The 14075-nt window shown below is 52.8% G+C and overlaps 1 protein-coding gene across 3 annotated transcripts in view; it reads left to right on the forward strand.

The window, feature by feature from the left end:
• Positions 1 to 14075, forward strand: part of Tpcn1 (two pore segment channel 1) — a 55129-nt gene that overhangs the window by 15898 nt on the left and 25156 nt on the right. For all 3 annotated transcript variants that reach the window (XM_087903760.1, XM_087903762.1, XM_087903761.1), the window contains exon 3: positions 11788 to 11915. In XM_087903760.1, coding sequence (XP_087759886.1) covers positions 11788 to 11915 — 128 coding nt within the window. The remainder of the gene's footprint in view (positions 1 to 11787; positions 11916 to 14075) is intronic.

Genomic DNA, 14075 nt, shown 5'->3' on the forward strand with positions numbered 1-14075 from the left:
AGGTTTTCCCTGTGTAGCCCTGGCTGTCCTGGAACTCACTCTGTAGACCAGGCTGGCCTCAAACTCAGAGATCCGCTGCCCTTTGCCCTTCTGAGTATTGGGATTAAAGGTGTGAGCCACCACTGCCTGGCTTAGCACCGACAGCTACTCTGAGGCCTGTCTTTGTAGTATAAAAGGACTGGGTGTGTAGCTCAGTTGGCAGAGGGTTCTGTCCCCAGCACCACATGTGCCCAGCACTTGAGAGGTGGAGGCAGGAGAATCAAGAGTTCAAGTAGCTGTCGATAACCAAGTCATAAACTGAGGCCACTGGGTCAACTTTGCGTTGTTGATGTGTGTGTGCGTGTCCTTGTGCACATATGTGCACATGGGTATGGGAACCTTCGACAGCCAGAAGAGGGCTTCAGGTCCCCTGTAGCTTGTGTGACAGTTATGAGCTCCCCACTTCAGTGTTGGGAATTGAACTCTGATCCTCTGCAAGAGCAACTAATGCTTTTAACCATTGAACCATCTGTCCAGCCCCATTTTTGTTGTCTAAAATATTTTAAATTACATTTATTTATTTATATTATCCGTCTGTGTGTGTGAACGTGTGTACATGAGTGTGTGTGTGAGTGTTTGTGTGTGTGTGTGACTGTGGTTAGGCTCGTGTGGGGACTGAAGGATAGCCTGTGGGAGTCAGTTTCTCCCCTTCCACCCTGTGAGTCAAAGGGATTGAACTCAGGTCGTCGGCTTGGCTTCGGGTGCCTTTACCCAGTGAGCCTTCTTGGCAGCTCTGTGTTTTGTTGTTTGAGACAGAGTCTTACAACATCGCCCCTGGGTGACTTGGGATTTGTAGACCAGGCTGGCCTCAAACTCAGAGAGTCCAGCCTGCCTCTGCCTCCCAAGTGTTAGGATTGTTCTGGTTTTGTTTTTTGAGGCAGCGTCTCAGCATAGCCCAGACTAGCCTAGAATTTGTTTTAGTTGTTCTGTCTCGGTTTCCAGCAGCTAGGTGGACAGGTGTGCCGCGCCTCATCATCTTCCCATAAACCTCTCTCACAGAATACTAGGGTCGTCTCCGGTATTCTTCCCTTGCGGGAGGCCTGGCTCCTTTTCCTCCCTGCTTTGCCTTCCCAGCACGGAGCTGATCCCAGAACATGGCCACATTGCCCTGCACCCCATCACACAGTGGCCACCCACAGCCGAGCTCCTGGAGATCCGCACTTGCCTTATCTAATCTGGGTTCACTTTGCAGACTGATGGGTTCCTGACGGTTGTGAGAAAATGGAGTTTTGGCGAACTGGCCGAGAATCACATTACCATCTCATTCACCCGGTTCAGGCTGGGTTTATAAATGTATTCCAGTTGGTGACAGCAGTTGGAGCTGACTGGGTGTCATGGGGTAGGGAGGTAGAATGCCCAGCTGGGTAAGTGGCTGCTGTGTCTGAGCTGTTGTTCACACAGCTTTACCTCCTCCTGGCACTGAGGTTTAATAAAGGCAAGACCAGTCTCATATACCTTCCCTGTGCACTGAATATCTGAAATGGAGTCACAGCATCACCAGCCCACGGAGTCCTGGGGTAAGGAAGAGACTCACTCATGTCCGCGGGATCTGCCCAGGATAGCCCTGATGAGGTCTGCACTTTGAACATGGAGGTCTCGCTCAGCCTCCAGTCTGCATGTTTCTTGTAATTGTAGAATCAATCAGTCTATGCCGCTTGGTACCCCCACCCCCGCACCTTCCCTCGCGTCTGAGTTCCCGACCCTGCCATTTGGAGATTGCCTGCCATCTCTTAAAGATGTCTCTCTTTAGTGGAATGCTACTTCATTCCATTTTCTTTCTCTCGCTTGTTTAGCTATTGTGGAAAGTCATCTGGGTGAAGACTGAGCTCGGCCCTGGCTAATGGCCTGGAGCCGCTCCAGGCCACCGACTGCATTGGCTCGCACTTGTGGGTGGTCGGCAGCGAGCGTGATATCTTCTCTCTGTGGCTCTCAAGGGTCCCTTCTCCTCACGAGCTCGGCTGTTCACACTTGGCTGGCCTGCCTCATCATTTGTGATCATGGTCCTCATGCAGACCCTGAAGCGGACCTGGAACCTCACCAAGGCTTGGATTTTATTAGTATTGAAGCCACTCGGCCTCTAGGCCAGTCGGCCATTTCAGTCTGTTACATAGCGGGCTTTCCCTTCATTTCTATCTGGAGACTGAGCATTGTCCCAGAATGTGGAGGGGCTGCGGAGCCTGGAGAATCCTTAGGCTATAGGAATCTGTGTGATGGAGGGCTAGGGTGGCCACAGAGAAGTCTGGGCTTTTAATGTTTCCTCAGTTGTGCAGGCTTCTTCAGCAAAGGAAGGAAGTTGATGTGCCAGCCGAACCCCTTAGAACAAAGCTCTAAGCATTTTTTTGTGCTGAGCCTCAATTTCTTCATCTGTGAGATGGTGTTGCTGAACAGCTAAGTCAGAGACCGTGTAAAGATTAAACGGGAGATTCACTGTGCTATCCAGTCAACAGGAAGGGGTGGAAACTTAGTAACAAAGTGTCAGGGTTCCGTCACCAAAACTGTGGCCACACTGCAGGTGTTGGCCTCTTGAGCCCTGAGTCATGGAGGAAGGTCTCTCTCCCAGAGTCCAGCTCTTCCTCATTCTGAATTCTGACTTCCTCTTAGGGATTGGGAGCCAGTTTTCTGACTCCAGCGTTCCGGGCTGAGCATATGAGGATAGTTTACTTCCTGGACACCCCCCAGTCCCCTACTCCCCACCCCTGTGCACTCTAGACAGGCATCTGAGTCTGAAGGTAGATGCCCACCCCATCCCTCTGCCCACCCCCTGGACTGTGAGGAGCTCCCTTCCAGGCCTCCAGAGCCGGTCTCTGTGTCTCTTCAGGCTGCCATCCTATTAGACTGAGGCAGCGGGAAAGAGACCTCAGCTCAAGCCTGGTCACTGACCACCCAGGGTTTCAGCTCCCTGGAGACGTGGTGTGCCTATTGTGCCGGAATATCCAGGTCTTTTAGGACATACGTAGACTTTCTCCTAATATCACTTTCTGCAGGTACCTGTGCCCCGACAGCCTTTTTTTCTGAACAAAATGGCTTGCAGCAGCCCCAGCCCCAGACACTGCAAATGCAGCGTTCACAGAACTGGGTCCAGGCAGCCCTGTTGGCAAATAATCCTGGTGGCCTCAGACGGGCCCTAGCTACAACCCTGTCCTCTGAATGTGGGCTGTCTGCTGGCCTCCTGTAGGGGCCCAAAGAGCCCCAGTCCCTGAAGTGGGGCTCACAATAATTCAGATGCTTCCAAGTAACCATGGCCAGATGTCTTTATAGACGCTGAGGTGTGTGCATGTGCACTTGTGTGTCTTTGAGCCCTTATACGTCTGAGATGTTCTGAGCACTCTGTAAGTCAGGTGCCCAGTCAGTACTAGGAGTGCATGAGGTGCTGATGAGTGTAGGAACCCACTGTGTGACACACACCACCACCGGAGAACAGGAGTTACAGGTCCAACCTGGGCCTCGAAATTCATGACCTGAAGAAGTCTATATCATGTGTGTATGAGTCAGCAAACCATAGGGGACAACAGGGACCAGAGAACTCTGCAGCCAGAATGGCATTGAAGAGGATCAATGGCCGTGGTTGGTCTCTGGCACAGGTATGCCATGCAGAAATGGATCTTGTGGTTTGACTCAGGTAGAGTAAGCAAAGAGGGGCTTGGACAAGATGGGCCACGTGGCCATGTGTCCTCGGGTGGCCCACTGCTGATGTACTGGATCCTTGGGAGCCGGCAACTCAAGTCCACACTTGTAACAGGGCCTGTGGGCCAGCCTCCCATCCACAACCTTGTCCTGTCAGAGGCAGCAGAGGAGAGATGGGAACTCAGATTCCCTGGCTTTGGGGAAGTCCCTTCTCTGCACCATAGTGCCCCCATTCTGTGGATGGCGGCATAGCAGCAGAGTCCAGCTCCTGGGCATCCTTAGAACAAAGCGTGATCCAGAGGGGCTCCAGTTTGGATGGCCACTTTCACTGTTGTCAGTCTCCTGCCTCAGCCTTACCTCTTTGTGACTCTTTAAGCTTCTGGATTTCAGAACCCTCTGAGCTTTCCAAGTGCACCTACCTCGCTGCCTGCTTATGCTTCCAGCCTGGGCTCCCCTCTCTCTACACATGCACACGTGTGCGTGCACACACACACACACGTTCTAGAATGTGCTGCTTATCTGTCTTCCAAGTGCTAGGATTGTAGACATGGCTAGTTCCTCCTCTTGTGTGGTTTTGGGTAGTGGACACTCCAGGCAGTACCACTTGCGGTGTCAATGACACCTTTGGTCTCCTTTCCCAGCACCCTCTCCACACACACACACATACACACACACACCATCTGCCTGTACTCCTCCCCTCTCCTTCCAGACTTCCCAGGGCCAGCTGTTTCTGTCCTGCTCCCTCCTGCCTTCTTTCCCTTTCTCGGTTATTGTTTTCAGCCTTCTGGCTCTTTGCCTGCCGAGACCTGGCAGGGCAGGCTGCATGGATGAATCCCTTTGGATTTGCCACTCAAGTCCCGGTCAGGTGGCTGAAATCAGAGTTAGAGCTGGCACACGGCTTTATCCTGACCACTTCTGAGCCAGGATTTCTTCTAAAACAGCGCTTGACCGGTGAGCCGTCCTGCAGTGCCTTCTGTTCCTCCTCGGGCCTTAGTAAGCCTTTGGCAGGACAGGCATTGAGTTAGTGCCAGCCATTGAACTAGGAAGGCCCTGGGCCAGCTTGACCTTCCTAGAGGCCAGCGTGTATGCCTGGGTGTGCCTTCACTGCGCGAGCTGATCCCGGGTGCACTCCCCACCCCGTCTCACAGCCAGTTACCAGAGAGTAGAGCTAGGAAGAGAGCTGCGTGCTCCTGCCTTCTCCACCTTTACCTCCTTCCTGCTCACTTTCCGTCAGGGAGTCCTTGCAGCGGCACCCTGCCACCCCGCACAGGAGCCCTGCCACCCCGCACAGGAGCCCTGCCACCCCGCACAGGAGCCCTGCCACCCCGCAGCCACCCCACACAGGAGCGGCACAGCTGCGAACACACAACAGCGTTCTCCTTTGTTTTCCCTCTCAGCGACAACTGACGAGCAGCTTCCTGGCTGCTCGTTGTCATTCCAGAGAGCTCCGGGTGCTTTCTGGGTATTGCATTTATTTCTGCTGTGCCCAGAGCACAGCTGGCATGGGTCCCAGTGCGTGGTGGAGAAACCGAGGCTCCATGGAGGAGGAATACCAACGGTTGAAAGAGAGGCACATGGCAGGAGTTTTCTTGGACCGTGGAGGACATACACGCTGGGTGTGTGTTTAAGAGTGTGTGAGCTGAGGGCAGTTGGAAAAGCAGAATGTTGTGGACTTCCCAGCACCATTCTGCTCTGAACTCTTGCATTGGGCCAAGCTGCTCACTGCTGCCTTTGGGAGCAGAGCTCCCATCCAGGCAGCTCCCACCCAGGCTACCTCTCCAGGCCTCAAGGCCAGCAGTGACCGGCTTGCCTGCTGGGTGTGCACAGGCAGCGCAGCCCTCCTGCCCATCCACTCCCTCATCCTTCTCCCTCCCTTGCCTCTCTTCCCCAGCTTTATGGCTGGCATATGGAAGCCATTTCTATTTATCCACTGCACTAGGATGCTGCATCGTGCTGTGCTCCAGCGAGCGGAATCCTCAGAGTCCCTGCAGGGCCGTTTCGGAGGCTGCATGCAAAGCAGCCAGCTGTTTGCAGGGAGCGTCTGGGCCCGTTACATCAGTGTAGAGGCGGCCTGGCCATCTGTGCACATGGGTCATCCTGGGCTGTCTGCGTCTCGGATGGAGGCGGTCCGTGTTCTGTCAGAGTCTGGGTGGTTGTTTTGTGTCCTGCTGTTTTTCATTCCTTCTCCGGTCTCTGTTCTCCAATAACTTTGTGGTCATGTCCCTGGGCTCTTGGCCAGGGATCAGGGAGGAGTTCCGGGGAGGGGACCACACAGCTCTTTAGTGGTCAAGGTCGTGTCTGTCTGCTCAGCCTGATTTTCAAAAAAGCGCCCTGCCCAGGACACTGGCAGTGGAGAACACACTGTTTACCTCTAGGGAACGTTCCCCTAGTCTTGAATGCCAACTTCCCAGTGGCTGAGTGTGTCCCTGAGCCTCGCCTCCTCTGGCTTGTTCCAAGCTCTGGGTGCCAGAGCCAAGGAGACTGCACTTCTACTGCCTGTTGGGACCCTGCCCCCCAGACAAGTGGAACCGCAGAGGCAAAGGCCAGCTGTTGTCCTCGGAGGAAACTGGGGAAGGCCAGCCCCGTGACCGTCTCCTGCTGATGTCATCTTGGCCCCTTCCTGGTGCCTCCTGTGGTATGCCTTGCTCCTGGCCATGCAGGTCATCTGGAAGGTGCTTTCGTGCTCCAGGCAGGGACATACCAAAGTCCAGGGAGGATGCCGGTGGGGTCTTTAACAGTCTGAGTTGGAGAGGGCCTGTCGCAGCACTCTGTGATGAGGGGCTGCATCCAGTGTGATGTTGGGTGAAGCCAGCTCTTCCACCTGGAGACCTGCTACCTAGTTCTCGCGGGAAGCTATGTAGGGGGAGGCTGGGCAGGTCTTGTCACCAGGGTAGTTGGGTGCCAGCGGTCAGTGGGGTCAGGGACTAGATCATGCACTGTGGTGGCACAGCGAGAAGCCACAGGGCAGTCTCTGCCTGCTGCCTTGGGTCAGTGCCCCATGTGAACTGGCGGACCTGTTGTTCCACCCTCTCAGCTTGGACATATTCCTTCTGCCCTTCGGTGGGGCCCCTAATTGTCCTTTCCCTCTGGAACGCTGCCGAGCCCCTGAGCACAGCTCATAGATGGGACAATGGGCCCTTAGGAGCTGGAATGACTCCAGCCTCAGAGCCCAGCAGCCAAACAGGCGCAGGCAGGGAGTTGCAGTTCAGACTGCAAGAGCCTTTGGACCCGGAGCCACCAAAACCTCCACATGAAAGGGTTGGGAGGACCAGTGGCTCCCTGCCCACCACTTACGACCTTTCTGTAATCCCTAAATTTCCTTCTCAGCCACCTGCATGGGCAGAAGGAGGCTTTACGGAATCACCTGTGGCTTCCCTGAAAAGCCCTTCAGTGACCCAGGTAACCCAGAGCCTTTCAGTCCTCTCCCTGTGTGAGAGCCACTAACAGGTCCCAAGCCTTGCCAAGCTCTGTGTCGTGTTCTCCACGGTGAAGGGCTGAATGGTTGGCACACAGTGGGAGGAAACACTCAGCTGCCCACCCAGACATGGGAACTGCGTGTCCTTTCTGTGCCTTCTGAAGGGTCTGCCTTGATCACTCTTGGGTACAGAGGGATCGTGTCGTGCCCCTTCACACCCCGGGTGCTGCCTACTGCACTGTGGGTGAACACTGCCAGGGCCTGCGCCTGGCCCTGCACCTCGGCCTCTGGCCACCTACAGTCGGGTTCTCTGTGGGAATATCCCTGGTGTCCCTTTAGTTCTGCAGACTTGTTTATCCCTTATGCACTAGACTAACACTGTTGTGGGCTCTGGGAACACCACAGAGACCCTGACAAAGGTCTGTGTCCCTGGGGAGCTGGCAGACATGCCAGGTTCTGAGCGTTCACTGGGCCATTGGAGTCAGAGGTCAGAGACAAATGACCATGGAACCTTGCAGAGGAGTCAAGGGCAGAGTCTGTCCTGAGGCAGCCTGAGGGTGGGTGGTTGAAAGACCTGAGAAAGCCGATTGCCTAAAGGTCTCTCAGGCTAAAAGCTCCAGACCAACTAGGGAGCCAGAGTGCTAGAGAAAGGGTAACTGGAATAAGACACAAGGGGGACCTTTTTCATTGGAGTGTGTATCAAGGGGGTAAATGCTTAGGGTTTCCCAGGGAGGCCAACACTGTGGTGTCTTTGAGGCAGAAAACCAAGAGCTTAGTTTTTGTGTGTGTGTTTGTGTGCGCGTGTGTATACGTGTGAGATGCGTATGCATGTAGGGTGGGTACACATGCCCATGCATGCATATATATATGGAGGCCAGAGGTTGTATTCCAAAGTCTTATTTGAGACAGGGTCTCTCACTGAATCTGAGGCTCCCAGTTGGCCAGGGAGTCCCCAGGACCTACCCAACTTCCCCTCTCAGTGCTGGTGTTCTAGCCCCACCATATGCAGCTGGGGATCTGAGTGAGGGTCTCTGTGTTTATACCACAAGCACTTTACCAACTGAGCTGTCTCCCCAACCCTGCCTTAGTGTTCTTAGAGTGGTTATGCTGAACTTGGAAGTTAGCATACACACACACACACACACACACACACACAGAGACATATGCACATACACAGAGATACACCATATACATAAGCACACACACAGACATACCTGTACAGAGACATGCAGACACAGATACACACACACAGACACGCACATGCATGAAGGCACACAGACAACACAGACACACACTGAGAGATACATAGATACACATACATACCAGACATACACAGACACACACACGCATGCACACACACACACACACACACACACACACATAGACACACAAACTCACAGTGGATTTCTTGGTATAGAAAAGGCCATAGGGCAGGACAGTAAACAGACAAGACCGTGGAAGGGGTTGGATTGGTCCAGGGAAGAGATGGCTCCAGCTGTGGCAAAGCAGAAGAGTCAGTGAGAAGTGAGATTAAAAGGACAATTAACTTGACATAATTGTACCTATTTTGTATAGTATCTGGTGCTCATTTGCAACATGGCAGTGGCCAGAGAAGGGAGAGTCTGAGGCAGGAATCTGTGGGGAATCATTTTGATCCTAGGGGTGGGGCATGTCCACTTCCTCAGGCCCCTCCTGCCTGTGTTGATTCAGCCATTTCCTCTGAAGTTCCAGACCAAGGACAGTACACTCTTAGCGCCCCTATTCTGCCTCTTCACAGCCAGCCCGTGGTCCTCTGGGGCAGATCCCAAGAGTCCAGACAGATTTACTCACATCTGAACTTGGTGTCAGCTAGAGAAGCCCAAAGATGCTCTCCTCTGTCCTGGTGATGTGCCTGGCACCCAAGCCTTGCCCTGTGAGTGTTTGTCGTTCCTGTACAAGCGTGGGCCGGGGTTCATCAGGCAAAGGGAGGGGCTCCTGGATGCTAACACTGTTATTGTCCTGTTGGAGCAGTGCAGCTTAGCTAGGCAGTGTTGGTGGAAGGCCTCGGTCCCTGACACACAGTCCAAGAGCTGCTCAGCCCAGGACCCCTCAGCTCCTGAGTTTGGGGCTGTTTCACAGGACACGTGCATCTGCCTGCCTGCTTTTGTCGATTAGTTAGTTGGCCATCTTAGGAATCTCAAGCTGGTCACAAACCCTAGTAGGGGGTTGACCTTAAACTCTGATCCTCCTGTCTCAGCCTCCTAAGTACTGGGACTGCATGTGTGTGCTACCATGCCCGGTTTCAGTTTATAGATATGTGTTGTGCTGGGAATTGAACCTGGGTCTCTAAACATGTTAGGCAAACACTCTATCAGCAGCCGAGCCACATCCTCAGCCCTGCCTGTAGCGATTGCTGTCTACCTGTAAAGACACTGATACCCCCAGTCGTACGCCCAGATGGGTCAGCCTCTTCTCCCGAGTGGCGCTGAATCTCTTCTCTGCTCCAGCATTGGTGGGCAGTTGTTTCAGAACCTCCTCCAGAGGCCCTTTGTGGGGGTACTGGCTGCCTCTGCAGGTGCTCCCACAGAGGGTGGAGCATAGGCTCTCCAGGTGCCTCCAGGGATCTGTCCTCTGCATGGAGACATTTGCCCTGTGAGCAAGGCAGTGCTGGGTTTGCATTCATGAGCAACGGTTAGTTCCAAGTCACAGTTCATTTCTGGGATAAAATAAAACACGCATGTGCCCAAATTGAAGTAGAGCGCAGCACTGACTTGATATTTCACGTAGTCTCTGCCAGTTGTTCCCGAGTCCTGAGGCCTTGCTGCACACATCTGTCCCCACTGTCCCTTCTAGCCGTGTATAGTCTGTAGCTGTAGGGTGGCAACATGTTGCCGCTGTCACCTCCCTCTGCAGAGCCTCTGGGTGCTCTGGATGAGCAGCTGCCATCCATGACTGATGCATTGCCTGCCTGTGAAGACTTTATACACGTTGGGACATGGTTCTCTCCCCAGGCTGGGCCTGTGGAGGATCTTATATAGTAGAGAGACATGGTTAGGTGGAGCTTCCCAAGGATGTAGACACTGTCATTTGCAGGGCTGTCGGGAAGCTGTGGGGGTGCCGAGGATGTGGCTCCAAGGTGGAGCACTTGCCTGGTGTGCTGGGGTCCCCGAGTTCCAGCCCCACCGTGGGACTGGGTGTGACGTGGTAGGATGTTGAGAGGTGCTGAATGTAAGCGGTGGAATCAGCATTGGGGATCTGCCGGTTTGAAGCGCTGAGCCAAAAATGCAGCCCTGGCACACGCCTACTGGTTGGTGAGGGTCCACAGACATGGAAGGCTCGGGCAGCCATGGGAATGGGGAGAGGTTTGATGGGGCGAATTTGTTTGGTGGGTTCTTTTTGAGGCAGGGTCTCACTGTCGCCCACACTTGTCGTGACCCTCCCGTCCCAGGCCCCAGTGCTGGGATTGCCTCCGGCTGCTGCTCCCGGCCTTGTCTGTACTCCTGACCTGTTACCCGAGCTCCGGGTATTTATTTACTCCAAAGGAGTGGGAGCGCACTCCCCACAGCTAGCCTGATCTGCCCGTGGATGTCGGGGGGGGGGACATCGTGGGTACTTGGGGGCACAGTTGAAGATGGAATGCGCTCAGTAGCGCAGGGCTGACTGACACATGACACAATGCAGATTCATTCAGGATACTTACGGTGAGGGGAGGCAGACTCATGTAGACTGGACGATGTCTTCAGTGAGATTCTATGACATGCAGAGTGATAAACCAGGTGGACTCATTGCCCATGCTCAAATTTACCTTGTATATCAGGAGAGACTACGGATTGTGACAAACCGTGGGAGCATGCCCAGTCAAGGATCCTGTTGACATCCTTCTCGTGCAGGCAGAGGACAGAAAGAGCCCCCCTTTCCCAGCTGACCCAGGACAAGTGCCAAATGCGGCTCCAGTTGGCTGGCTCCAGTGCTCGCCCACCATGATCCCTGGCTCTGCTGGCAAGCTCGGGTCAGGGCCGGCTCTGTCCAAGCCAAACAGTGTGGCCTAGGCTGGGAGAGGGCAGTCTGCCGAGACAAAGCAGCACAAGGTCCTGGAAGAGGTGGACGGGGGAGGGGAATGGGCAGAGAAAAGCAACAGATGCTCCTGCCTCTCTTTGGGGTGTGTGTGGGGGGATCCACTTTGGTTAAATGTTTGACTGAGCAAGATCCCCACGTGCTTCCAAAAGTCAAAAGTCTGCACAGTGAGCCTGCAGCCCTTCTGCCAGCCCTTACCCCTCACAAACAACCAGGTTCTTTCTTTTCTTCCCTGCGTGTCTTTTTCTAAAGATATGTAGACATGTGTAGGTTTAGCTCTTCCCTCCCCCACTCCCTCTGCTCTTTTGTGCTTTTTTCTTTTTTTTAAAGAAATACATTCATTTATTTATAGGAGAGGGTTGGCGTGCCCATGCACGTATGGAGGTCAGGGAACAACTTAAAGGCATCTGTATTCCTTCCACCACGTGCGTGCTGGGGGTTGAACTCAGGTCATCAGGCTTGGTGGCAAGCACCTTCATCTGCTGAGTCATCTTGCTGGCACTTTCTTTTGAGAAAGAAGGCATTTTTGATCAGCCACCCTGATGCGCGTTGCTAGCAGCACAGGTTAGCGTGCTGACAGAGTGACCTTGTGCTGAGCAGTTCTGTGTTCTCTTCAGCCTGGGTTCTAAGGAAGTCTCTGCCCTCTCCCAATGCAGATGGGGGCAGCCGCAGCATCCAGGACTCCCAGGTTCCCAGTCTGGTCTCCCAGACCGACAGTTCCCCCTCCAGTCCCACGGGACATAACTGGGAGATGAATTATCAAGAGGCAGCAATCTACCTCCAGGTGAGTGCGGCTGGGTTGGCATGGGGTGGGGGTGATGGTGGGGCTTGTTCAGAAGGTTGCTGTGGTCTGCCTGCCTGTCCCTGCTCCACACTATAACAGGAGTGTGTACCTGTCCCTCCTCGGAGCCCTATTTGTGGCTATGCTTGCAGCAGGCAGGTCTCCAATCTTTCCCCTCTGTCTTCCCAGGACCACATACACAGACCCAGCTCTCAGGGAATCTTACGTACCTTGTATTGTAGCAGGCGAGTGTTTTGTATTGTAGCAGGCGAGTACGCTGTGGGGCGACCTCCTCAGTCTGTTTTTCTCATGTACCTTACTGCCGCTGTCAGGCCTGATCGTTCATGCTTGTTGGGGCTTTTTCTTTTCTTTTCTTTTCTTTTTTGTTTTTTGAGAAAGGGTCACTTTCTGCAGTTCTGTAACTCACAGAGATCCTCTGCCTTTGCCTCTGCCTCCTGAGTGCGGGGCTCAAAGGCATGGGCCATCACACCTGGCGATGTTTGGGAATTTTTTTTTAAAGCAGTACTTTTCTGTAAAGTTGTTACATGTTTGTTGACGTAAATTCAGATAGTCTCAGACAACATAATGTCTTCCCTTTTGTTTAAGAAACTGGGTCTCACTGTGTAGTCCTGGCTGCCCTGAAACTTCTTATGTAGGCCTGGCTGGCCTCAAACTCATCGAGCCTGCCTGCCTTGACTAAGGAGTGCTGGGGTTTCGGGTATGCACACCACACCCGGCTCTTGTTTATGCAGAGAATTCTGCTCTGTGAGACCTTACCATAAATGAGACCTTACCTTGTGCAAATGGAGAAGAATTCTGTTTAATGGTTCTAGACCAACATGGCTGTTGATTTCTGCACAGTGTCAGTTCAGCAGGGAGATGTTCAACAAAGCTGACTGCCCAGCTAAAGCTGCCAAAAACTCACTTATCTGCATATAAGTGTGTGAACATGTCTGCATTTATGTCTGTGTTGTGCACATGAGTGTGTATATACGTGCATATGTGTACATGCACATGTGTATATGAGTGCATATGTATATATGAGTGCATGTGTATATACATATATGTGTATTTATGTGTGTATATATGTGTGTACATGCATATGTGTGTATGAGTGCATGTGTGTATGTGTGTATCTGTATGTGTGTGCATGCATATGTACGTACATACACATAGAGTCATACACGCATCTGAAAGCTTGTTTATGTAAAGAGTCAGTGTAGGCTTGGGGAGAGAGGTCAGTCAAATGCTTTCTGCACAAATGAGGACCTGAGTTCAGATCCCAAGGACTTGATTGTAATTCCAGCCTTGGGTAGGCAGAGACAAGTGTGGTCGTGAGGCTGCTGGCCAGCCTAGCCAACTTGTGATCTTCAGACCAGTGAAAGATTGAAAGATTCCAAAAATACAAGAACAAAAATCCAAGATGGGTGCCTTGGCCTCTGGCCTCCACATAGCACACACACGATTAAGGTTCGTAGTTTGCCGATGGCATTCTTACTTCCTCAGCATCCTACATTATTTGAATTATTTTACAAGAGAAGGTATCTTTTTGAAAATTAAGGGCCAGTGCGATGGCTCAGAAGGTAAAGGAGCTTGTCTCTCAAGCCTGGCAACCTGATGTCCATCCCCTGAGCCCTGGGGTTATAGACCCAGGGATAGCAGCTGACTAGCCAACAGAAAATCCTAGACTCAAACCTAGTGGGGATTTGGAAGGAAATAGCCCCCAAAGGGAGTGTAGGATTGGGAGTGTGGCCTTGCTGGAGGAGGTGTGTAACTTTGAGGTCTCACAGATGCTCAAGCCACGCCCAGTGGTTCAGACCTCTTGTTGTTGCCTGTGAATCAAGATACGAGACCCCCAGCTACATCTGCAACAGTGTCTGCCTGCCACCATGTCCACCATGGTGATAATGGGTCGGACCTCTGAACTGTAAACAAGCCACCCCAATTAAACGCTTTCCTGTATAAGAGTTGCTGTGGTCATGGTGTCTCTTTACAGAACAACGTAATAATGGGTTTCAGGCCAGGTATGGTGACTGAAACTGAGGCAGGAGGATCAGCACAGGTTTGGGGCCTGCCTGGTCTTCATATCATAGTGAGTATATGTGGTTAAATCTAGAGTCCTCATATAGAGAACATTTTTTTTTAAAGATGTCTTTTTGATGT

Source organism: Myodes glareolus, chromosome 2 (assembly GCF_982192425.1).
Source record: "Myodes glareolus chromosome 2, mMyoGla1.1, whole genome shotgun sequence".
Lineage (NCBI taxonomy): Eukaryota > Metazoa > Chordata > Mammalia > Rodentia > Cricetidae > Myodes > Myodes glareolus.